The sequence below is a fragment of the Carcharhinus amblyrhynchos genome, chromosome 30 (genome assembly GCF_965287045.1).
Source record: "Carcharhinus amblyrhynchos chromosome 30, sCarAmb.v2.hapA, whole genome shotgun sequence".
Lineage (NCBI taxonomy): Eukaryota > Metazoa > Chordata > Chondrichthyes > Carcharhiniformes > Carcharhinidae > Carcharhinus > Carcharhinus amblyrhynchos.
This window is the reverse complement of record NC_137353.1, coordinates 5,918,868-5,944,706: the sequence shown is the minus strand read 5'-3', so window position 1 is coordinate 5,944,706 and position 25,839 is coordinate 5,918,868. Positions and strand designations below refer to the sequence as shown.

The 25,839-nt window shown below is 44.5% G+C and overlaps 1 protein-coding gene across 1 annotated transcript in view; it reads left to right on the top strand.

Annotated features, from left to right (window-relative positions):
* Positions 1 to 25,287, top strand: part of nmnat1 (nicotinamide nucleotide adenylyltransferase 1) — a 39,406-nt gene extending 14,119 nt beyond the window's left edge. The window contains exons 6-9 of the mRNA XM_080214913.1: positions 13,858 to 13,930; positions 14,495 to 14,673; positions 20,526 to 20,627; positions 25,228 to 25,287. Coding sequence (XP_080071039.1) covers positions 13,858 to 13,930; positions 14,495 to 14,673; positions 20,526 to 20,627; positions 25,228 to 25,287 — 414 coding nt within the window. The remainder of the gene's footprint in view (positions 1 to 13,857; positions 13,931 to 14,494; positions 14,674 to 20,525; positions 20,628 to 25,227) is intronic.
* Positions 25,288 to 25,839: the final 552 nt, after the last annotated feature.

Here is a 25,839-nt window from a genome sequence, read left to right as displayed (position 1 = left end):
CACTGACTGACTATTACACTAGGCGTTTTATTTTGGAACAATCTACAAGCTTAGACATACAACCTATCTCCTTCATGGCGTGGATATATTCGATAACAAGCTGGGGCCACAGTGCAGATCTCTGAAAAAGTCCACTTGTTACCATAACCTCCACCATCCAATTACCAACCCATTCCCCACGGTTTTGAGCACTTTCAGTTTTACTCATGGTCTCTCCTTGATCAAGGGTGGGATATAGTGAGTGAGAACCCTGTCTCCCTGAATTAAGGGGTGAGGATTCACTGTGGGGCTTGCTGAAGCATATCTCTCACTCCTCTGAAGTCATTCATTTGGGGCATAACTGATGAAGTATTTGACTAAATTCGGGCTGGAACCTTGCACGTATGTTATCCACGTATCTTTTTAAGGGAGCCCTGTCTAAGGTGGGTTTGTCTGGATCTCACTGGAGACAGGACATTGCGTGCCAGACTATCCAAGTGCTCTCACCTGAGGCAAGGCGTGGTGGTCTCCAAACTGGTGATGAGATAATGTTTTATTCAGCGGCATGGTGGCACTGCTGCCTCACAGCGCCAGAGACCTGGGTTCGATTCCCGGCTTGGGTCACTGTCTGTGAAGAGTCTGCATGTTCTCCCCGTGTCTGCGTAGGTTTTCTCCAGATGCTCCGATTTTCCTTTCACACTCCAAAAGATGTGCGGGTTAGGTGGATTGACCGTGTTAAATTGACCTTTAGTGTCAGGGGGATTATCAAGGTAAACACATGGGGTTAGGGGGATAGGGCCTGGGTGGCATTGTTGTTGGTGCAGGCTTGATGGATCGAATGGACTCCTGCACTGTAAGAATGCTATGATTAACTATTCGCCCAGGCGTGAGACAGTGTGATTGACAAACCCCAAAAAAATGATGCAGAACACTAATCTCACCCATTCTGAACACCAAACTGTCTGAGAAACTGAAGATAAAATCCAACGTCCTGTTATTTGTGTTTTAGATGTCCTGTTTGAAACATTATTGGAATGGAGGTTTGTGCCAAAGAGATGTTAGCTTCTTTGGAACGATCTAAAGAAATGCGACATGTTTAAGAGTGGTGTCCCTGGGGATTGAAACTCCCTGTCTGGGCACCACCTATTAAACTTGGGGAGTGCTTCTGATCACCTGACTGCAGAATGTTGGAATAATCTGCCATCGAGACGTTCAGCTAAACGGACGCGAGCTCTCTCCACTTCCAACTTCTAAAATCGAGAGCCTGTCCGCTGGTTGCCAAGCAACCTGCATTAGGACGATAGCCCAGCGAGTTCCCTCACCAATTTTAACCAGTAATATTGCCTGTAAGGGTTTAAGTTTGTTGGCTGCTTTACTTGGTGCATGGGTCAGACTTTCAACTTGTGTGACTCCGAATTAAAACAAACCATATTGGTGAATTTTTGGATTTTAGTTTAATTTATAAGAAAAAATAAAGTACTGTAAATGAATAAGTGTTTGGTGGTATAGATCTTGAGTCTTGCTGATAAAAGACACATGTTGTCAAAGCTTTTTGTCTTTGACTCATCAGGGCAATTTGCAAATTGCTAAGGGAACAACAGTTTATATTGCATGAGAAGAGAGTGCTGATTAGTTGGCAAGTGGACTCGGGTAGATGCGTTGCCATGGAGGATGTGCCAATTAACTGATAACTTATAAGCAGCAGGAAATTGCTAGCTTCACCTGGTTTTAATCAAATTTTTACTCTTTCAGAGGTAAACTAGGCACTTTTCTGGACTGAGGTGTGTTGCACACAGTGATCAGATCAGGGTAGCTGTTTCCTGCAGGTTGGCTTTGATGAGTCCTATTTTAAGAATCAAGGATGCACGCTAATCAAATGACTTAGACCCTATTTATGATGTTGCCGTTAAGACCAATCAGATTGTGCATGGAATTGCTGGAATCCCGACGTGCTTATTGACCAGGGAAGGGAGACTTGGCTGCTATTCTTTTAATGCTCTCTTGGAATCTTCCAAATCCCCTTGGATAGAGCGACTAGGCCTTGGTTTAAGGTCTCATCCGAAACGTAGAATCTTCAGGAATGTACAATAAACTTCAACGCTGAACTGAATGGTGATCCTACGCTACACATTCAAGATCTTATTGGGTTTGCAATATTCTTGTGTCCAAATATCTCTCTCTGTCCACCAACTCCATTCTATTTCCTTCATTATTTAAATACATCAATATGGCCTTGCCAGTGGAGGATGTTCAGATAATAGCTCATGCTGCTGGCTACCGATTGACAAATGTTCCAGAAATCTATAAAAGGACAATGCATTATTTCCTCACCAAATAGATCTTAGAACAAAACAACCTAACATTTGTATTAAATAAAATCAGCCAAGGTCATTGTCCATTGATTCATGCTTTAGACATTTAAGATGTTGAATAAGAACATGTTTTCCATCTACACAGTGAAGGATTCCTTCACATTTGCTAAAACCACTTGGATATTGATAGTAACGTCATGTCTGTGCGCTCATTCAATGTTGCAAGCCTGTTCACCAATGCACCACTCAAAGAAGACATACATTTGCATCATGTCATGATATCGTGGTGGTCTAGACATGCCACCATTGTGCGAATCAGTATTCATTGAACTTCAAACTCAGCAGCTTGTGCAATTGAGTTCAGTTTCAATGACACCGTCCCTGCCCAGATAGATGGTGTTGTCATGGGAGCCCCTCAAGATTCGGCTCTCGCAAACAAAGATGGCACAGCTTTGATTAGCACTGCTGCCTCACAGCGCCAGGGTCACGGGTTCAATTCCAGCCTCAGGTGACCGTATCTGTGGAGTTTGTGCATCCTCCCCATTTCTGCATGTGTTTCCTCCGGGTGCTCCAATTTCCTCCCACAGTCCAAAGATGTGCAGGCCAGGTGGATTGGCCATGCTAAATTGCCCCTTCGTGTCCCAAGATATGTAGATCAGGAGGGATTAAGTAGGTACATACATGGGGTCACGGGGATAGGGCAGGGGATAATGATTCTCTGTCAGAGAGTCGGTGCAGACCCGATGGGCCAAATGACCACCTTGTGCTCTGTAGGGATCCTATGAAAACAGTAATGTGATGGAATCCTCTTGTTTGGATGAGAGCAGCTCCAACTCAGGAAACTCAATACCATCCCGAACAAAGCAGCTCACTTTAATTCCAACATATTGTAAGTCTCTGGGGGGGGTTAGCATTCCAGAGTTCCAGGTGCTATTATCATGCAGACCAGTCTCCAAAGCTGTCAGACAATTGCACTGCTCCTCAATCTTGTATCTACACATTATTAAAGTTTTCCATTTAATTACATAAATTATTTGAACCAACCTCCGCAAATTAACATTAATGAGAGCGTCTTAGCAAGTTGTTAATTATTTCAAGGCTTGTAGGGGGTGAATAGAGCCGTTAACTGGGAACTTTGAACAAAATAGTTTTGATCTCTTTACTTAAGGAAGGAAGTAAATGTGTTCAAAGCAGTTCAGAGAGGGTTTATTGGATGAATCCCTGCAATGTGTGGGTTGGTGTATGAGGAGAGGTTGGACAGGCTGGGCTTGTATCTGCTGGAGTTTAAAAGAGTAAGAGGCGACTTGATTGAAATGTATAAGATTCTGAGGGGTGTTGACAGGGTGGGTGTAGAGAGGATGTTTCCTCTTGTGGGAGAATCTCGAACCAGGGGTCGCTGTTTAAAAATGAGTGAACACTTATTTAAGGCAGAGGTGACGAGAATATTTCTCTCTCAGAGGTGGTGAGCGTCTGGAACTTTCTTCCTCAAAAGATGATGGAAGCAGAATCCTTGATTATTTTTAAGGCAGATCTAGATAGATCCTTGGTTAACAAAGGGTGAAAGGTTATTGGGGATAGGCAGGAATGTGGCAATGAGGTTATAATGAGATCAGATATGATCTCATTGAATGGTGGAACAGGTTCGAGAGGCCAAGGAGCCTACCCTGCTCCTAATTCATATTGAGACCAGGACTGAAATAGTCATGTTTATGCTGTCAGGAGGATTTTGAATGTAAATCTCACCCTGTCCTTCTAGAAGAACTTGACCTTGAAGGGTTGCCTGTAAAGGGACTAAACCTGTCACACTGTATAACTGGATCACAGTGTTGGCTGCCCCAGGACATTAATCTCTGCCATTGATGACTCATCATTGTGAATTGTCATGAATCAGCAGCTCTGTAAATGTATTTGCAGAATAATTGTGAGGTCAGTGGGATGGAATAGACCCAAATGCATATTTACTGAGCCTATCGGTACTGAGGATTCCTGAAACTTAATGATAGATAATTCCCCAGCTCGCGAATGGGGTGGGAGAGTAGGATTGGGATACCAGGTGTGAAACTGCTGCTTGGCCATAGCCCAAAACGGACGATAATGAGTCTCAACTGTTTACACACTGCCCAACCTTCCCTTTCCAATAAACCATTCATTAATCCCTCACATTGCACTCCCGCTAATGACCAATTTCACCTCCATGATGACATTCGAAATTCACACCATGAAGGTGGATCTATTCCATGGCCTGGATTTTACAGCCCCTCCTGCCTGGTGGGATATCATAGTCCTGTTGAAATGAGCGGCAATTTAAATGGTCCGCCACATCCACTGTCTGGGGTGGGTGGTGGAGAGGGGGGAGGGTGCATGCCAGGGCGTGGCCCTGGCCAATATGTCTGGTGGTTCCAATGTGAGTGAGGGCTAACAAATATAAACCTCAATTATTCTTGGAAGCCAATAGACCAACAGGATTCAGGCTCTTATCTATTTCTCCACTTAACCCATCGGCACATCTTTCCTCTATTTTGTCTAAGAATCAGCATGTGATGGTGACACTCTGTAACGTGAAGATATAAAGTTTTGTAAAAGAAACTTAGAAAAGACAGAGTCCAGTAAAATTCACCACAGCCAATGGCAGACAAGCGGGGCAAATCCCAACTCTGCCAACCTTTGACTGGGTTCCCACTGAAGCACAGAATCCCAGCTGGAGTGTTCCATATCCAGATTAATAACTTCTTACTCTTGTTATGAAACCAAACCTTCTCCCCACAAGCCCTATTCCAGCTACAGGTTTTGGAAAATTCATTCACAGGATGTGGGTGTCACTGGTTAGGCCAGCAATTATTACCCAATTCTTAATTAGACAATAAGACAATGAGACATAGGGGCAGAATTAGGCCACTTGGCCCATCGAGCCCATCATTCAATAATGGCTGATATTTTTCTCATCCCCATTCTCCTGCCTTTTCCCCATAACCCCTGATCCCCTTATTAATCAAGAACCTATCTACCTCTGTTTTAAAGACACTCAATGACCCGGCCTCCACAGCCTTCTGCGGCAAAGAGTTCCACAGATTCACCACCCTCTGGCTAAAGAAATTCCTCCTCATCTCTGTTTTAAAGGAGCAACCCTTCATTCTGAGGTTGTGCCCTCTGGGTCTAGTTTTTCCTGCTAGTGGAAACATCCTCTCCACATTCACTCTATCCAGGCCTCGCAGTACCCTGTAAGTTTCAATAAGGTCCCCCCTCATCCTTCTAAACTCCAAGTACAGACCCAGAGTCCTTAACCGTTCCTTACCCTTAACACCAATGGGCTCTTAAACTTATTTAACAGTCTCCTATTCGGCACCTTGTCAAAGACCTTCTGGAAATCTAAATAAATCACATCCACTGGTTCTCCTTTATCTAACTTCCTTGTTATCTCCTCAAAGAACTCTAACAGATCTGTCAGACATGACCTCCCCTTAATGAAGCCATGCTGGCTCTGTCCTACTTTATCATGCACTTCCGAGTACTCTGCGATCTCATCTTTAATAAAACACTCTAAAATCTTGCCAATGGCTGAAGTCAGGCTAACTGACCTATAATTTCCCATCTATTTCCTCCCTCCCTTCTTAAACAGCGATGTTAATGAGCTACTTTCCAGTCCCCTGGGACCCTCCCTCCCTCCAGTGATTCCTAAAAGATCACCACCAATGCCTCCATAATTTCCTCAGCTATCTCTTTTCGAATCCTGGGGTGCAGTCCCTCCAGTCCAGGTGATTTATTCACCTTTAGACCTTTCAGTTTCCCCAGAACCTTCTCCTTAGTGATAGCCACCTACACCCACCTGTGTCCCCTGACCCTCCTGGAGCTCTGACATCCGACTGGTGTCTTCCACTGTGAAGACTGATGCAAAGTAACTATTCAGTTCCTCTGCCATTGCTTTGTTTCCTATTATTACTTCTCCAGCCTCATTTTCCAGTGATCCAATGTCTATTTTTGCCTCTCTCTTATCTTTTAAACATTGAAAAAAAACTCTTCCTAGCTTCTTTTATATTACTAGCTAGCTTATATCATTCTTCATCTTCTCCGCTGTTATTGCTGTTTTAGGTGTCCTCTGCTTGCTTCTAAAGTCTTCCCAATCCTCTGGCTTCCCACTAATCCTCGCCACTTTGTATGCTTTTTCTTTTGTCTTTATGCTGCCCTTGACTTCCCTCGTCAGCTGTGGATGCCTCATCCTCCCCTCAGCATGTTTCCTCATCCTTGGGATGAATTTCTGTTGTGCCTCCTGAACTCCTGCCATCCTGCCATTACTGTTCCACTGTCTTCCCTGCTAGTCTCCTTTTCCAATCAACTCTGGCCATGTCTTTGTAGTTACCTTTATTTAATTGTAATACTGTTATAATTGCCCTTGAGAAGCTGGCGGTGAGCTGCCTTCTTGAAACTCTGGAGGCCGTGTGATGTAGGCACACCCACAGTGCTCTTAGGGAGAGATCTTGACCCAGCGACAATGAGGGGACATCGATATGTTTCCAAGTCAGGATGATGAGTGGCTTGGAGAAGAACATCTTGGTGGTGGGGTTCCAATCTATCTGCTGCCCTTGTCCTTCTAGATGGTAACATTTGTGAGCTTGGAAGGAGCCTTGGTGAGTTCCAGCAGTGCATCTTGTAGATACACAGCTACTATGCATCGGTGGTGGAGGGAGTGAATATTTGTGGTTGGGGCTCTAATCAAGTGGGCTGCATTATCCTAAGTGGTGTTGAGTTTCTTGAGTGTTGTTGGAGCTGCACTCATCCAGGCAAGTGGGGAGTGTTCCATCACACTCCTAACTTGCACCTTGTAGACGGTGGACAGGGAGTCAGGAGATGAGTTACACGCTGCAGGATTCCCAGCCTCTGATGTGCTCAGGTAGCCAGAGTATTTATACAGCCGGTCTGGTTCCATTTCTGGCCAATGGCAACCCAGAAGTGACTTAAACAACAACTTGCACTGAGAATCTTGATGCCGGTCCTTATCAAGAGGTTTCCAAGATGCAGAAAGTGGTTGTCCAGGATCTCACTGTTGATCTTAATCACTGGGGGAGGTGTTGTGACATTGGATGATGAAGTCCTTAATTTTCTGGGTGTTGAGTGAGAGGGTCTTTTACTTTATGTTTTGAAGGAGTCAGCAATGGTCTGATCTCAGAGTGTGAGTGAGTTCACACACAAGCATCATCTGCATGAGTCTCATTGACTGAGGTTGGAGTGATTTTGGGGTTGGATTGAAGGTGACAGGGTTTGAACAGCTTCCTGTCCCTTCAGTAGATTCTCTCCACTCTCATGGGTCATTTTCTGAAGGTGAGGTGCAGTATCGCAACTGGAGAAGAGGGATCATAGTAACTGGGTCAAAAGATTATGATTATAACCTTTCAGAGCTAATCAGGCATTTTCAAGAGATAACAGGCGACCAGACACACAGTTTCAAAATTTACTCGGTGAAAGAGCACAGTCTGTACTTTCCCAACTCATGGACTTATGCAACACATTGGGCCAATTTTATCGATCTTTATGCCTGATGAGGTCACTGGCAAAACACGAGCAGGGGTCAGAAAATCAGAGGTTCCCCAGCCACAATTTCTCACCCGTTGGATGCTCAGTTAAAATCTATTACCTTACCATAGATAGACATGGATAGAGCAGGGTCAGGAATGGTTGTTGCAGGTCCTGGGGTTCAAATGCTTTAGTCGGAGTAGAGAAGGAGGTAGAAGGGGGGGAGGGGTAGCATTATTGGTCAAGGACTGTATCACAGTGACAGAGAGGAAGTTTGATGAGGACTTGTCTGTTGAGGTAGTATGGGCGGAGATTAGAAATAGGAGAGGAGAGGTCACCCTGTTGGGAGTCTTTTATAGACCTCCTAAAAGTTCTAGAGAGGTTGAGGAAAGGATTGCGGAGACGATCCTGGTTAGGAGTGAAAGTAATAGGGTAATTGTTATGGGGGACTTTAACTTTACTAATATAGATTGGAATTGCTGTAGCTCTAGCTCGTTAGAGGGGTCAGTTTTTGTACAAAGCGTGCAGGAGGGTTTTTTGAGTCAGTATGTAGATAAGCCAACTAGAGGTGAGGCTATATTGGATTTGGTGCTGGGAAATGAGCCAGACCAGGTGCTAGACTTGGAAGTTGGTGTGCATTTTGGTGATAGTGACCACAATTCGGTTACGTTCACCTTAGTGATGGAAAGGGATAGGCATGAACCTCGGGTCAGTAGTTTTAGCTGGGGGAAGGGTAATTATGAGGCCATTAGGAGAGAATTAGGAAGCATAGGTTGGACTAGGAGATTACAGGGACTGGGAACGTCCGAAATGTGGAGTTTTTTCAAGGAGCAGCTACTGCGAGTCCGTGATAGGTATGTCCCTGTCAGGCAAGGAGGAATTGGTAGGGCTAGGGAACCGTGGTGCACTAAAAAAGTTGATTCGTTGGTTAAAAAGAAAAAGGAGGCCTATGTTCGGATGAGACTTGAGGGCTCGGGTAGTGCACTAGAAAACTTTAGATTGGCTAGGAGGGAGTTGAAGAGTGAGTTAAGAAGGGCTAAAAGAGGACATGAGAAGACTTTGGCTGATAGGATTAAGGAGAATCCTAAGGCGTTCTATAGGTATGTCAAGAACAGAAGGTTGGTTAGGGCAAGATTAGGGCCGGTTATAGACGGCAGAGGGAAGTTATGTGTGGAACCGGAAGCGATTGGAGAGGCATTGAACCAATATTTCTCTTCGGTGTTCACGCAGGGGGACAAGAATATAGCTGAGGAGGACACTGGGTTGCAGGGGAGTAGAATAGACAGTATTACAGTTGATAAGGAGGATGTGCTGGATATTATTGAGGGATTGAAAATAGATAAGTCCCCTGGTCCGGATGGGATCTACCCTAGGATCCTCTGGGAGGCAAGAGAAGTGATTGCAGAGCCTCTGGCTCTGATCTTCAGGTCGTCGTTGGCCTCTGGTATAGTACCGGAAGATTGGAAGTTAGCGAATGTTGTCCCATTGTTTAAGAAGGGGAACAGAGACTTCCCCGGGAATTATAGACCGGTGAGTCTCACTTCTGTTGTGGGCAAGGTTTTAGAAAAAATTATTAGGGATAGGATTTATAGTTATTTGGAGTGTAATGAATTGATTAGAAATAGTCAGCATGGTTTTGTAGCGGGTAGGTCGTGCCTTACTAACCTTATTGAGTTTTTTGAGAAAGTGACCAAAGAGGTGGATGGGGGTAAGGCAGTTGATGTGGTGTATATGGATTTTAGTAAGGCGTTTGATAAGGTTCACCATGGTAGGCTTCTGCAGAAAATGCAGATGTATGGGATTGAGGGTAATCTAGGAAATTGGATCAGGAATTGGCTAGCAGATAGGAGACAGAGGGTGGTGGTTGATGGTAAATATTCGTCATGGAGTTCGGTTACGAGTGGTGTGCCTCAGGGATCTGTTTTGGGGCCACTGCTGTTTGTAATTTTTATTAATGATCTGGATGAGGGTATAGTTGGGTGGATTAGTAAATTTGCTGATGACACCAAAGTCGGAGGTGTGGTAGATTGTGAGGAAGGATGTCATAGTTTGCAGGAAGACTTGGACAGGTTGCAGAGCTGGGCTGAGAGGTGGCGGATGGAGTTTAATGCGGAGAAGTGTGAGGTAATTCACTTTGGTAGGAATAACAGATGTGTTGAGTATAGGGCTAACGGGAGGACTTTGAATAGTGTGGATGAACAGAGGGATCTAGGTGTATGTGTACATAGATCCCTGAAGGTTGGGAATCAAGTGGATAGGGTTGTTAAGAAGGCATACGGTGTCTTGGCGTTTATTGGTAGGGGGATTGAATTTAGGAGTCGCAGCGTCATGCTGCAACTGTACACAACTCTGGTGCGGCCGCACTTGGAGTACTGTGTGCAGTTCTGGTCCCCACATTACAGGAAGGATGTGGAGGCTTTGGAGAGGGTGCAGAGGAGGTTTACCAGGATGTTGCCTGGTATGGAGGGGAGGTCCTATGAGGAGAGACTGAGGGATTTGGGGTTGTTTTCGCTGGAAAGAAGGCAGCTAAGAGGGGACCTTATTGAAACATATAAGATGATTAGAGGTTTAGATAGGGTGGACAGTGATAGCCTTTTTCCTCGGATGGAGAAAGCCAGCACGAGGGGGCATGGCTTTAAATTAAGGGGGGGTAGTTATAGGATGGATGTCAGGGGTAGGTTCTTTACCCAGAGGGTGGTGAGGGATTGGAATGCCCTGCCAGCTGCAGTTGTAAATGCGCCTAGTTTGGGGGCGTTTAAGAGATCTGTGGATAGGTTTATGGACGAAATGGGATTGGTTTAGATTAGTGGGTTAGTGTTGTTTTTTTTTAAAAGCTGGTCGGCGCAACATCGTGGGCCGAAGGGCCTGTTCTGCGCTGTAATGTTCTATGTTCTATGTTCTACGTTCATAGTCCGGGGACTGGCATTTAGTTTTCCTGGTCTCCACGACCCACACAAACCTTTTTGGGCCTGTGGGAAAGTGGTCACTTTCAGCCTGATTCAGTTAAACCTGGAAATCAACCATTAAGTGATTCAGCAATCCTCCAGCGACAATCACAGTTAACCATCCTTGGACTGGTAAATACCGAGTGAGCTAAGAAAGAAAAGCTTAGTCTTGAAGTTTCTGATGAATCCTACTCTTATACATGTGTAACAGTGCGCTGTTTTACAAGAGCTGTGTTGAACTGATATGAGTGAAGTGTTGTAAACAGTGCAATATCATCCCTGCTAGAACATTTTTTTAAATCATTTATGGGATGTGGGTGCCACTGACTAGACCAGCATTTATTGGCCATCCCTATCTGCCCTTGAGAAGGTGGTTGCGAGCTGCCTTCTTGAACCATCGTAGTCCATGCAGTGCTGTTAGGAAGGGAGTTTCAGGATTTTGATCCAGTGACAATGAAGGAATGACAATATGGTTCCAAGTCAGGATAGTGAGTGGCTTGGAGGGGAACTTGCAGATGGTGGTGTTCCCAGGCACCTGCTGTCTTTGTCCTTCTCAATGGCAAAGATCAATAAAGAGGCAACAAAATCATAGAAGCAGCTATGAGAAATTTCTTCACTCAGAGGGTGGTGAATGTATGGAATGTGAAAGGGGAAATGGTGAAGAGCTTCAAGTTTCTAGGTGTCCTGATCACCAACAATCTGTCCTGGTCCCCCCATGCTGACATTATAGTTAAGAAAGACCACCAGGCCTTCTACTTTCTCAGAAGACTAAGGGAATGTGGCATGTCAGCTACGAGTCTCACCAACTATTACAGATGCACCATAGAAAGCATTCTTTCTGGTTGTATTACAGCTTGGTATGGGCTCCTGCTTTGCCCAAGACTGCAAGGAACTACAAAAGGTCATGAATGTAGCCCATCACACAAACCAGCGCCCCATCCATTGACTCGGTCTACACTTAACCACTGCCTCGGAAAAGCAGCCAGTATAGTTAAGGACACCATGTACCCCGGACATTCTCTGTTCCACCTTCTTCCATCGGGAAAAATACACAAGAGTCTGAGGACACGTACCAACTAACTCAAGAACAGTTTTGTCCCTGCTGCCATCAGACTTTTGAATTGATCTACTTTGCTTCGAGTTGATCTTTCTTTGCACCCTAGCTTTAACTGTAACACTACATTCTGCACTCTCTCCTTTCCTTCTCTATGAACGTTATGCTTTGTCTGTATAGTGCTCAAGAGGCAATACTTTTCACTATATATCAATACATGGGACAATAATAAATCAAATTCAAATCATGTCAAAACCCTCTGAGAACTCTTTGGTCTTCTGACTCAGGCCCCTTATGTATCCCTGAATTCCTTCACCCCACTTGGCGCGACATCTGCTGCTTAGGCTTTAACTCTAGAATTTCCTCTCCAAACCCCTCTCCCTTTCTCTCTTCTTTTAAGATGTTCCTTAAAATGTCATCGTGACCTTCAACTGTTCTATGCATCATGCTTTATCTCAGTGTCAATATTTATTTGAGTCAGGCGGCACAGTGGTTAGCACTGCTGCCTCACAGCGCCAGGGAGCTGGGCTCAATTCCTGGCCTTGGGTCACTGTCTGTGTGGAGTTTGCACATTCTCCCCATGTCTGTGTGGGCTTCCTCTGGGTGCTCCAGTTTGCTCCCACAGCCTGAAAGATGAGCAGGTTAGGTGGATTAGCCATGCTAAAATTGCCCCTTGGTGTCCAAACAGGTGTAGGTTAGGGCCTGGATAGGATGTTCTGTCGGAGAGTCAGTGCAGGCTCAATGGGCCGAATGGCCTCTTTTTGCACCGTAAGGATTGTATGATTCTTCTGATTTTCTTCAGAGCTCTGAAAAACGTCATCTATTTCTCTCTCCATCGATGCAGCCAGACCTGTTCAGTTTTCCAGCATTTTCTGTTTCTGTTTCACTTTATGTAATTGTCTGGATTTTTCTAATAAGCTGGTAATGAATACCTTATTGAATAGCTTCTGAAAATCTATGTACAAAGAACTAAGATCAAAGAACAATATAGTGAAGGAACAGGCCCTGCAGCTCTCCAAACCTGCGACAATCATGCCTGCCTAAACTAAAACCATCTGCACTTATGGAGTCCATATCCTTCCATTCCCGTCCTATTCATGTATTTGTCTAGGTGCCCCTTAAGTGCCGCTATTGTATCTGCTCCCACCACCTCCCTGGGCAGCACGTTCCAGACATTCACCACCCTCTGTGTAAAAAACTTGCCTTGCACATCTCCTCTAAACTTTTCCCCATGTGCCTTAAATCTACGTCCCCTAGTACTTGACTTTTCTATCCTAGGAAAGAGCATCTCACCATTCACTCTGTCCACGTCACTCAATCTTGTAAACCTCTATCAGGTCACTCCTCAACCAATGAGAACAAACCGAGTTTATCCAACCTCTCCTCATAGCTAATACCCTAACCAGGCAGCATCATGATAAACCTCTTCTGTACCCTCTCCAAAGTGTCCACATCTTTCTGGTAGTGTGGTGATCAGAATTGTACACAATATTCCAGCTGAGGCCTGACTAAGGTTCTGTACAGCTGCAACATGACCTGCCAATTTTTATACTCAATGCCCGACCAACGAAGGCAAGCATGCCGTATGCTTTCTTGACTACTTTATTCACTTGCGTTGCCACTTTCGGTGATCGGGGGACATACACGCCCAGATCGCTCTGCCTAACCGTATTCCTAAGAGTTCTACCATTTACTGTATAATTCCTACATCATCATCATGTACATCATAAACATTGCATTAACCCTATTCCCTTTTTACTAACCAGTCACCTCTTCATAAAAGATGTATATTTTTTCAAACAGAACCTGCTTTTAGTAATTTCTTGCTAACTGTCCTTGAACAGGAGTTCAGGGGAATGGAGAGTTTAATAGCCCTGTTCATGTTGACCTTTGCTTGCTGTCTAGTTGGTGTTTTCTGAGTTCACAGGTCACCCTGTAATCATTTCCAATATATTGAGAGCACTGCCTGAACTTTGCTTTGCAGTTTTCTATGCACTGGACTCCTGCTGTTCCTCTAACACTTGATTTTAATTTGTGTTAATTGTACCATTTGATTTTCACAATGTCCACTGATTTTAATGGCACCTGGAACATGGTCAGCAATGACAACCTTAACGCTTACATGCAAGCCCTGGGTGAGTGTGAAAATGTTCCTGTAGATCTGTCTTGGGTGTAGAACTCTGCTACAACTTTCCAGGTAGTTTGGTAATGTTTCTTGTCAGCGAGGGGTATCAAATGTATTTCCTTTTGTCAGGGAATAGACATTTGGAGGTTTTTAATTTTTTGCTGCCTCAGGGGCGGCACAGTGGGTTAGCACTGCTGCCTCACAGCATCAGCGATCCGGGTTCGATCCCAGCCTCGGGTCACTGTCTGTGTGGAGCTTGCACGTTCTCCCTGTGTCTGCATGGATTTCCTTCGGGTGCTCCGGTTTCCTCTCATTCTCCAAAGATGTGCGGATCAGATGGACTGGCCATGCTAAATTGGAAGTTAACTTGCAGTGGATAGTCATCGCAATCCCCCTAAACTACACATCTTTGCACACTGAGGGGCAATTTAGCATGGCCAATCCGCCTAACCTGCACATCTTTGGAATGCTGTTCATACATGTATAGTGGGGGAACCTGAATTCAATGTGGTTCCTCCGTTTAAACAGGAGCCTAGTTGATGCACAAGTCTAACGATGTTTGTCATTTCGGCAGATATCGACTTTGCTGTTCGTAAGGTTGCTGCTCTGCTGAGTCCTCAGAAGATAATTGAACAGAAAGGAGACTCGTTCACTATCAAAACAATAAGCACATTCAGAAACTATGAAGTCCAGTTCGTTGTGGGAGAAGAATTTGAGGAAACTACGAAAGGTTTAGATAACCGGACATGCAAGGTAAGAAATTAATACCTGCCAATAAGACTATTGTGGACCAAAGACACTGGAAGTGAAATGGCTGCTAGACAGAGGAAATTTAAAAAGTTTAAACCCTGTTTTGATTTTCTATCCAAGTCACAACAGATATGGGGTGGAAATAATCCATCTGTACTGCTTGGAACTATCTTCCCTGCAAACTTCTCATTTATGTTCTTTCAGTGTGTTCCAATCAGCTCTGGGATTTGCAGTGACAACTGATCTGTCTTAATCTCTTCAAATTCATTCCAAGAACTTCCATCTAAAGCTACATTGTGATTTTTCTTTATTCATTTGTGGGACTCGGGTATCACTGGCTGGCCAGTGTTTATTGCCCGTCCCTAGTTGCCCTTGGATTAATTCTGCTGAATGTCTTGCTTGGCCATTCCAGGGGGCTGGATTTCCACCTTCAGTTTGGAGAGCGTTAAGTCAGGCCGTTTCCGGCGATGTTCCTGGTTTCAGAAAGCCGGCCCGGTACACCGGTCTCAGAGAGTCAGCTGTGGACTGGGGTGGTGACCACCAGCTCCCAGTTGGTCCACCCAATGAGGGTTTGCTCAGCATTGGGCAGGTGAAAATTCCGCCCACAGGGCGTGTGAATGATTCAAAATGGATACATTGAAGTTCTTATTAAAATGACCTTTCCTCCAGTTCGTAAATCCCAGACAATAATCGACAGACAGGTCCTACACTATCTTCTCTTACAAACTCAGCACATGGTAAAGGGATCACAGCACAGTTTGGTCCATTGAGCTGGTGCTGGCTTGAAGCTGGAGCAATATTCTCGATTTCCAACCATTACCATTCACATAAAAAACCTTGCATCACCTTCCCGTTTACCTCTTACCATCTTCCTTCCCTTTGTTCACATTTGCAAAGGAAATTGAGCACGTTGTGATTACTCTCTCTCGTATACTATCAATGGGACAGTAAGTGGCAGTGAGGAAATAAAAACCTTACAAATGGATATAGATAGGTTAGGGGAGTGGGCCAAAATGTGGCAGATGGAGTTTAATATGGATAAGTGTGAGGTCATGCATTTTGGTCGGAAAAATGGGAAGGCAACTTATTATCTAAATGGGGAGACATTCCAGTGCAGAGGGATCTGGGTGTCCAGGTTCATGAGTCACAGATAACTAGCGTGCAGGTACAGCAGATAATAAAGAAATCAAATGGAATGTTCTATTCTATTCCTTTAGCTTTATAAAGGTAAGGAAGTATTGTTGTAACTATATAAGGCATTGGTGAGACTGCATCTGGAGTATTGTGCACAGTTTTAGCCCCCGTATTTGAGGAAAGATGTAGAGGGATTGGAGACAGTTCAGAGGAGGTTCACTAGATTGATTCCAGAGATGAGGGGGTTTGATGTATGAAGAGAGATTGAACAGTTTAGGCCGATACTCTCTGGGATTTAGAAGAGTTAGGGGAGATCAAACTGAAGTATAGAAGATGATAAAAGGTCTGGAAAAAGTAGACATGGAGTGGATGCTTCCTCTTGTGGGACATTCTAAGACGAGAGGTCACAGTCTCAGGATAAGGGATAGCAAATATAAAATGGATTTGAAAAGAAACTACTTCTCCCAAAGGGTTGTAAATCCATGGAATTCGCTCCCCCAAAGAGCAATGGATCCAGGACAGTGAGTAAATTTAAGGAGGAGTTAGACAGATTTTTAATTGTTAATGGGTTGAAGGGTTATGGGGAGAAGGCAGGAAAATGGGGATGAGGAGTATATCAGCCATGATCGATTGGCGGAGCAGACCCGATGGGCCAAATGGACTGTTATAACTTATGAACTTATGAACCATCTTCCATTGGAGGATATATTATGCAAACTTTACTTAGAGAGTGAAAATGATAACATTGATATTAGATAGGGAGATGTACATTTGCTGGTGTTCTTTTGTCCAATTTATCTTCAGCTCTGTTTCAGCTGAAGGTTGAAGCTTTGACTCCCTGCATGCAACACCTGGGGAGCTGTTTAATAATACACATTTGCTGATTGTTTCATTCATAATTTCTAACGCCCACAGCTGACAGGGAAGCTGCCTCTCGGAACCAATGCAGTCTAATTGGAAGCTGCCTTAATAACTCCCATTGAGATGCTGCAGCACCACCAATAGTGGGAAGGTGGAACTGCAGCATAATTGAATCATAGAATCTGGGTTGTCCAGGAGGAGTGATCATAGACCATAGATACCCAACCATGCAGAAAGAGGCCATTCAGCCCATCGAGTCTGCACCGACCACAATCTCAACCAGGCTCTACCTCCATATCCCTACATATTTATCTGCTTATCCCTCTAACTTAGACATCTCAGGACACTAAGGGGCAATTTTAGCATGTCCAATCAACCTCACCCACACATCTTTGGACTGTGGGAGGAAACCCACACAGACATGGGGAGAATGTGCAAACTTCACGCACACAGTGACCCAAGCCAGGAATCAAATCCAGGTGCCTGGAGCTGTGAACCTGCAGTGCTAACCACTGTGCTACTGTGCCAGCGTTGGACTAGGGTGGGCACACTAAGAAGCCTATGGCCAATCCACCAAAGCTGCACATCTAAAGTTTATTTATTAGTCGCAAGTAGTCTTACATTAACACTGCATTGAAGTTACTGTGAAAATCCCCCAGTCACCACTCTCCAGCGCCTGTTCAGATCAATGCACCTAACTAGCATGTCTTTTGGACTGTGGGAAGAAACTGGAGCACCCAGAGGAAACCCACGTAGACACGGGGAGAATGTGCAAACTCCGCTCAGACAGTGAGCCAAACTGGAAATCGAACCTGGGTCCCTGGCACTGTGAGGGAGCAGTGCTAACCACTGTGCCACCATGAGACACTAAGGGTTCATTTAGCATGGCCAATCCATCTAACCCGCACATCTTTGGACTATGGGAGGAAACCGGAGCACCCGGAGGAAACCCACACAGACACAGGGAGAACGTACAAACTCCACACAGTCAGTTGCCCGAGGTTGGAGGTCACCCTGCCGCTGTGGGGCAGCCGTACTAACCACTGTGATTTACATTCCAAAAGTATGAACATAAGCAAGAGTAGTGGAAATGTGAAAAGACCTGATGCCTTCATTTTAAAATGGGACTAATTTCTGCCTCTATGCTCTGCCTAAATTATCCTCCACCCTTCAACTGCATCCTGCTGAAAGTACTAAAATCCCAGGGGAAGATTTTGCCTTCAGGAGATAATGCAAACAAGCTGAGATGTCAGCTGTCTGCCGTAAACCTTTCACTATTTCATTTCCAGTGAAGGCAGTGGAATCAAAAGTCGGAAGTTCAATCATAGAACCTAGGAGGAGGCCATTCAGCCCATCAAGTCTGCACTGACCACAATCCCACCCAAGCCCTTTTCCCGTAACCCCGCATATTTCCCCTGCTAATCCCCTGACACTAGGGTCAATTTAGCATGGCCAATCAACCTAATCTGCACATCTTTGGACCGTGGGAGGAAACTGGAGAACCCGGAGGAAACCCACGCGGTCATGGGGAGAAAGTGCAAGCTCCACACAGACAGTGACTCGAGGCCGGAATTGAACTGGGGTCCCTGATGCTGTGAGGTAGCAGGGCTAACCACTGTGCCACCTATTGTATGTCGTGTAAACCAGTTTCATGCTTTGCTGCTGCCTGCTTTACAAAATCAGACATTGTCAAAATTAGCACCCTCCCCCCACCCTGTGTGTGATGCTACAGTCCAATCTTCCCATAGTCTTTCTCTTCAACTCTTTGTTAAATGATGTAATAATGTAGTCTCTACTTCAACGGCGACCTGTAATAAAACGTTCCATTCTAACAGCCTTTTTTACTCATTTGTGGGACATGGGTGTCTCTGGCTGGGTCAGCATTTATTGCCCATCCCTAGTTGCCCTTGAGAAGGTGGTGGTGAGCTGCCTTTGTGAATCGCTGCAGTCCCCGTGCTGTGGGTTGACCCACAATGCCGTTAGGAAGGGAATTCCAGGATCTTGACCCAGCGACTGTGAAGGAACGGTGATATATTCCCAAGTCAGGATGATGAATGACTTGGAGGGGAAGTGGGGGCGTTCCCAGGTATCTGCTGCCTTTATCCTTCTAAACAGAAGTGGTTGTGAGTTTGAAATGTGCTGCCTAAGGATCTTTGGTCAATTCAATTGTACAAACTAAAACTAACTTCCCTAATAAAAACAATCCTTCACTCCTTTACTCTTTACCCCTCCACCAAGATTGGGGGAACGGCAAATTGTGCGGAGGGTGTGGAGAGTCTGCAGAAGGATCTAGATAGGCTGGGTGAATGGGCCAGGAAATGGCAAATGGAATTTAATGTTGGCAAGTGTGAGGTGGTCCACTTTGGTAGGAAGAATGGTAGGAAGGACTATTACTTACGGGGCGAAAAACTGCAGCAGGCGACGGTGCAGAGGGACCTCGGGGTCCTTGTGCATGAGTTGCAAAAACCCAGCTTGCAGGTGCAGCAGGTGGTCAGGAAGGCGAATGGGATGCTGGCCTTCATAGCGAAGGGGATTGAATATAAAAGTAGGGAGGTCTTGCTGCAGCTGTATAGGGCATTGGTGAGGCCGCAGCTGGAGTACTGTGTGCAGTTTTGGGCGCCGCACCTGCGCAAAGATATTTTGGCCTTGGAGGGAGTGCAGAGGAGGTTTACTAGGCTGATACCGGAGTTGAGGGGGTTGAGCTATGAGGAGAGGCTGAATAAACTAGGCTTGTACTCGTTGGAGTTTAGAAGAATGAAGGGAGATCTCATTGAGACGTATAAGATGATGAATGGGATGGATAGGATAGAGGTGGAGAGACTCTTCCCGCTCAAAAAAGACAGTAGGACTAGGGGGCACAGCCTCAAGATAAAGGGGGGACGTTTTAGAACGGAGTTGAGGAGGAACTTCTTCACTCAAAGGGTGGTGAATCTCTGGAATTCTCTGCCCGTTGAAGTGGTGGAGGCTGCCTCGCTAAATATTTTCAAGAAGCAGGTTGATGGGTTTTTGATAAGAGAGGGGATTAAGGGTTATGGGGAGAGGGCCGGAAAGTGGAACTGAGCCACGACAGATCAGCCATGATCTTATTGAATGGCGGGGCAGGCTCGAAGGGCCAGATGGCCTACTCCTGCTCCTATTTCTTATGTTCTTATGTTCTTAGGTGTCAACTGTACCTTAGAAAATCATGGGTTCACTGCTGCCTCACAGTGCCAGGGAGCTGGGTTCAATATCAGCCTCAAGTGACTCTCCGTGTGGACATTCTTCCCGTGTCTGCGTGGGTTTCCTCCGGGTGCTCTGGTTTCTCCCCCACACGCCAAAGATCCGCAGGTTAGGTTGATTGGCCATGCTAAATTGCCCCTTGGTGTCAGGGGGACTAGCAGCGTAGATATGTGGGTTTACGGGGATAGGGTCTGGCTGGGATTGTGGTTAGTGCAGACTCGATGGGCTGAATGGCCTCCTTCTGCTCTGTAGGGATTCTATGATTCAAGCCTCACTCCAGGGACTTGAGCATGAAACTCTGCGCTGACACTCCAGTTACATTACTGAGGGAGCACTGCACTGTTAGGGGTGCCTTTTGTCAGACGAGATGCTAAAGCAAGGCTCAATCTGCTCACTCAGGTGAGTGTCAAAGATGTCATGGCGCTACTTCAAGGAAGATCTGGGACATTATCCCTGGCTGTTATAACCATTATTTATCCCTCAGTCAACATCACACAAACCAGTGATCTTCTCATGATCACATTGCTGCTTTTGCGAGTTTGCGGTGTGGAAATTGCCTGCTTCGTTTTACAATAAACTGACTATGTTTCAATAGGTTCAGGTTTTGGAGAAACTCTTACTGTGGCTGCTTTCTTTTTCAGAGTCTCGTTACGTGGGACAACAACAAACTAAAATGTGTGCAGAATGGAGAAAAGAACAACCGAGGGTGGATCCACTGGATAGAGGGCGATAAGTTGTATTTGGTATGTCCTTCCAAGGGTACATGGTTCCAGGAGATCATTTTATAAGCAGGCATTGTCAATGTTTCACTTCCTGTGCCTAGTGCACAAGGTAGACTTTTATCTGTTCCCACAACGGTGGTGGGAGGTTTTTGTCTGGAACAAATTGCTAACCTGTCACCCCTTAGAGCTTGAGGGGCACCACTCCACATCAAACATGGCTGACCAGGCGTCGCTCCCACCTGCCATTGATGTATGTTGGAATGATTGTGCAGGTTGATACTCAACCTGTTAGGCCATGTTACACACACATAGTCCTGGGGTGGGACTCAAACCTGGAGCATCTGCCTCAGAGGTAGCGACGCTAGCCACTGCACCACAAGCTCTCCTATAAGCAGCCCTGCTCCTGACAAATTTTGTGATATGAGAAATTTCATAGAATCACTGAATCCTTTCAGTGCAAAAAAGGGGGCCATTCGGACCATCAAGTCTGCACCGACTCTCTGACAGTGAGTCTCACCCACGTCCTACCACCCACACACCTACCGTGGCCTAATCTACACATCTTTGGACTGTGGGGGGAAACCCCAGCACCTGGACGAAACCCACACAAACACATGGGGAGAACGTGCAAACTCCACCCAGACAGTCACCCGAGGCCGGATTTGAACCTGGGTCCCTGACACTGTGAGGCAGCAGGGTGTTCTCACCATATTGATGCCTAATCCCAGAATCCCACCACCATAGCCATATACCTGGATTCCCACAGCTCCACTGTTAGCTGTGCCTTCAGCTGCCAAGACCCTGAGGAGGTACTCCCTCCCTAAACCTCTCTGCTTTTTCTACTCTACAAGATACCCTGTAATCCTACATCTTTGATCCAGTTTTTGCCCTCATTTCTCGTGTGGCTCAGTTTTATATAATTTATAATGGCCCTGTGAAGCACGTTCAGACATTTTATTATTAATAGGTGCAGAACCTTAGTATAGCTGAAAAAATACATTATGTTGAAACTTTTTGTCTTGCACTCATCAGGACAATTACAAGAATGCCAATGTCAGGGAAACAACAACTTTATATTGTATGAGAAGAGGGTGCTGATTGTTTGGCAAATGCACTCTGATTGTTAAAGGCATTGCCATGGAGAATGCACCAGTTAGTAGTGACTGACAGTTAACTGCCAAACATTGTTTGAAAATTTAAACCAGGCAGCTAGAGTCTGATTGGTCAACGTATTGTCCTGAGGAATGAACCAATGGAAGGCTGTGATTTATTTTGTTTAGTTGATACAGGTGCAATGTGTGTATATTTAGAAGAATGGGAGATCTAATTGAGGTGTACAAGATGGTAAGGGGAAATGACAAAGTAGATGTGGAGAGGATGTTTCCTCTTGTGAGGTAATCTAGAACAAGAGGTCACAGTTTTAGAATAAGGGGTCGCAGCTCTAAAACAGAGATGAGGTGAAATTATTTCTCTCAAAGGGTTATGGATTTGGGGAATTCAGTACCCCAGAGTGTGGTGGATGTCAGGACATTGAGTAAATTTAAGGAGGAGATGGACAGATTTTTAATTAGTGAGGCTTTGAAGGGCTATGCTGAAGGGGCAGGAAAGTGGAGTTGAGGCTGAGATTTGACTTGATTTGATTTATTATTGCCGGATATATTAGTATACAGTGAGAAGTATTGTTTCCTGAGGGCTATACAGACAAAGTATACAGTTGATAGCGAAGGAAAGGAAAGTGTGCAAAATGAAATGAGATCAGCCATGATGGGATTGAATGGCGGAGCAGGCTTGATGGGCTGAATGGCCTACTCCTGCTCCTAGTTCTTATGATTCTGATGTTCTTCCTGTCCGTAAAGAACAGAGCCCTGTCTATTTATATAAATGCGGGTTCCAGTACACGTAAATGCATCACACTGTGAACCTGACGGGCAATCTTAAATTGGTTGTCAGTGTAATTCTTGGCACATTGAGGAATATTTAGCATATGTTTTCCAATCACAGAATAACATCTAATAATGGAGACTGGATTTTAAATTTCATAAGCACAGATTGGCTGGCCACAGTCTGTATCTTGCCCATTGTGAACAGTGGCTGGGGTATGCTGTTTGATACAATCCGCCGGTATTTGGGAGGTATAGCCTAAATACCTAGCATCACACCGACACTGAAGTTCATACACCACATTACTTATTTGTTGACAAGCAGAATGTACTTTTGACTTAATGGCAGCATCTAGTTAATCCTCATGTTTTATAGGAGGGCAAGGTGCCTCAAACTTCTGAGCAACAGGTGAAGCTTGCTGTTGCACTCTGCTACTATGCAGAGTCAACATGAACGATATTCACTCTTAACATGAACGGCACGGTGGCACAATGTTTAGCACTGCTGCCTCACAGCGCCAGGGACCCGGGTTCAATTCCCAGATTGGGTCACTGTCTGTGTGGAGTCTGCACATTCACCCCGTGTCTGCAAGGGTTTCCTCTGGGTGCACTGGTTTCCTCCCACACTGCCAAAGACGTACTGATTCGACCATTAGCCATTTAGCATTGGCTATGCTAAATTCTCCCACAGTGACTCAAACAGGTGCAGGAGTGTGGCGACTAGGAGATTTTCACAGTAACTTCATTGCAGTGTTAAGGTAAGCCTACATGTGACTAATAAATAAATATTAATAATACTAACAAGATTCTGCTGTCAAGCCAAAAGGATATTCTGCTCATCACACAATTGAGTAATGCGGTATATGAGTTTCAGTGCTGTTGTCATGTCAAATACATACGGCCAACCTTCTGCTGTTCGCAGTGGGCAAGGTACTGACCACATCTTCCCAGCCTGTGACTGCAAAACTCAGAACATAACAGGATTTTCCACCCTTTCCCCCAGGCAGGATTTTACTCTCCCGTCGGGGTCCAATAGTAAGTGGCCTCAGCCAATTGGACAACATTCGCTAAATAATTCTCAATATGCTAAAAATTACATTGACAATTTAAGAATGTCAGTTGGACCCATAGTGTGGCACATTTGCTTGTATTGGAAGTTACATATATTAAAAATAAGGGCCCTGTTTCTGCAGACAGAAAGAACATGTACACACATTGCACCTGTTTAAGCTAAACAAATAAATGATAGCTGTTTGCAGGTTCATTCCTCAGGACAATGTCTTGACCAGAGTCCGGCTGCCTGGTTTAAATTTTCAAACAATGCTTGGCAGTTAACTGTCAGTCACTGGTGCATTCTCCATGACAATGCCTCTATCAATCAGAATCCATTTGCCAACTAATCAACACTCCCCTCTCATACAGGATAAGGTTATTATTTCCCTTGACATGGGCTTTCTTGTGATTGTCCTGTTGAGTGCAAGACAAAAAGCTTCAACAATGTATTTTTTCATAATACATATTTGCTTGCATTAAATGCTATATAAATGCAAGTTGTTATTATTGTATGAGCGGCATTTCTGTTCTTATGTGTCTCTTTATTTCCTCCCAGTTCCTCTCCTGAACAATCGAAAATCTTTAATGTTGATGTGTTAATCTAAAGGAAACTCTGTTGGTTTAAAGTTTCATTCATTTCAAAGTAGTGAAACACAGCAATTGTTGTTGCAAAAGTGTGTTCCATAGCTGAAATTTCAAATTGAACGTTTGCAACCCTCAAGAGAAAAAATGATTTATCAAAATGGAAAAACATAGAAACTAGAATCAGGAGTAGGCCATTCAGCCCTTCGAGTCTGCTCCAACATCCATGTTGATCATAGAGTTATTGAGGTTTACAGCAGGGAAACAGGCCCTTCGGCCCATTTTGTCCATGCTGCCCCTTTTTTTAAACCCCTAAGCTAATCCCAATTGCCTGCATTTGGCCCATATCCCTCTTTACCCATCGTACCATTGTAACTGTCAAAATGCTTTTTAAAAGACAAAATTGTACCCCCCTCTACTACTACCTCTGGCAGCGCGTTCCAGACACTCACCACCCTCTGTGTGAAAAAATTGACTCTCTGGACACTTTTGTGGCTGATCATTGAATTCAATATCCTGATCTCCCCTTCCTCCCCCCCATATCCTTGGATTCCTTTAGCCTCAAGAATTGTCGAAAGATTAAAAAGATGGTTGATGTTAAACAAACAGGGCTCCAAGCTGTAAACAAAAGAATATTTTTAAGTCTGGGTAGCTGTATCGATAAACTCTCCAAAAAGCTCAATTAGTATCCGATCACCAGCGGTGACTGAAGCGTTTGAAAGTTGCTGTAATTGGAAGTTTAAGACCACGCTACACACACTTGCTTACATTTGTGCTGTTGTCAGAGTTTTGTTTCATATAACAATAAGTAATTCTTTAAAAAAGTGATATGTTAAAAAGGGGTTAAACGGAAGTGATTTGAAGTGTTTTAACTTAACACTGTAATTGGTTTGCCCTTATCTGACAAGTATGACTGTAGGTGAACAGGAAATATGATTCTTAAATTGTCATATCTTAAAATAGCTACCATTACATTCAAGGTGACCAGAAAGGAAATGCCAGATGAACTTGATGTGATGATTGTACCTGTTCTAGTCACAGGATATATTTCCATGTGAAAAGTAACTTTGCCTGTGGCCATAATTATGTCATTTCTTTCTCTTTAGGAACTCAGCTGTGAAGATCAAGTATGCAAGCAAGTTTACAAGAAGGTGTCCCAGGCATAGTGGGTTAAATGTGATTCCTATTAATTTAAGGATGTTGATTCTGTCTAAATCTGAGGGCTGCCTTTCGTCAGTTAACAATCGATTTACCCGTCATCCATTGGCTTCGAGTAAGGTTGTTCTTGATTACACAGTGTAATAAAGAACCACATTTGATAGCTCATCCTTCTGCACTACTCAGATGTTCAGTTGGATCTGATGCAGGGTATAATTAGCTTGATCTTTGACACGGTGACTGGACCGTCTTGGAATGTGGTTGTCTGTTCAAGGCTATTGTCTGTAAGAATCAGATTACCATAAAGGATTAGTGAAACTGTGTGTGTGTTGTGTTCTTTATTCTATAACTCTAATGTAGCTTTCTTATTTTATCCAACTCCACAGGGAAAAATATAGTTAAACAGATTTTTCTTCTTTTGCGAAAATATCTGCCACTTTACTCCCACTTAGAGTTATAGTCATAGTGGTTTACAACATGGAAACAGGCCCTTTGGCCCAACTTGTCCATGCCACCCTTTTTTTAAAACTTCTAAGCTGGTCCCAGTTGCCTGCATTTGG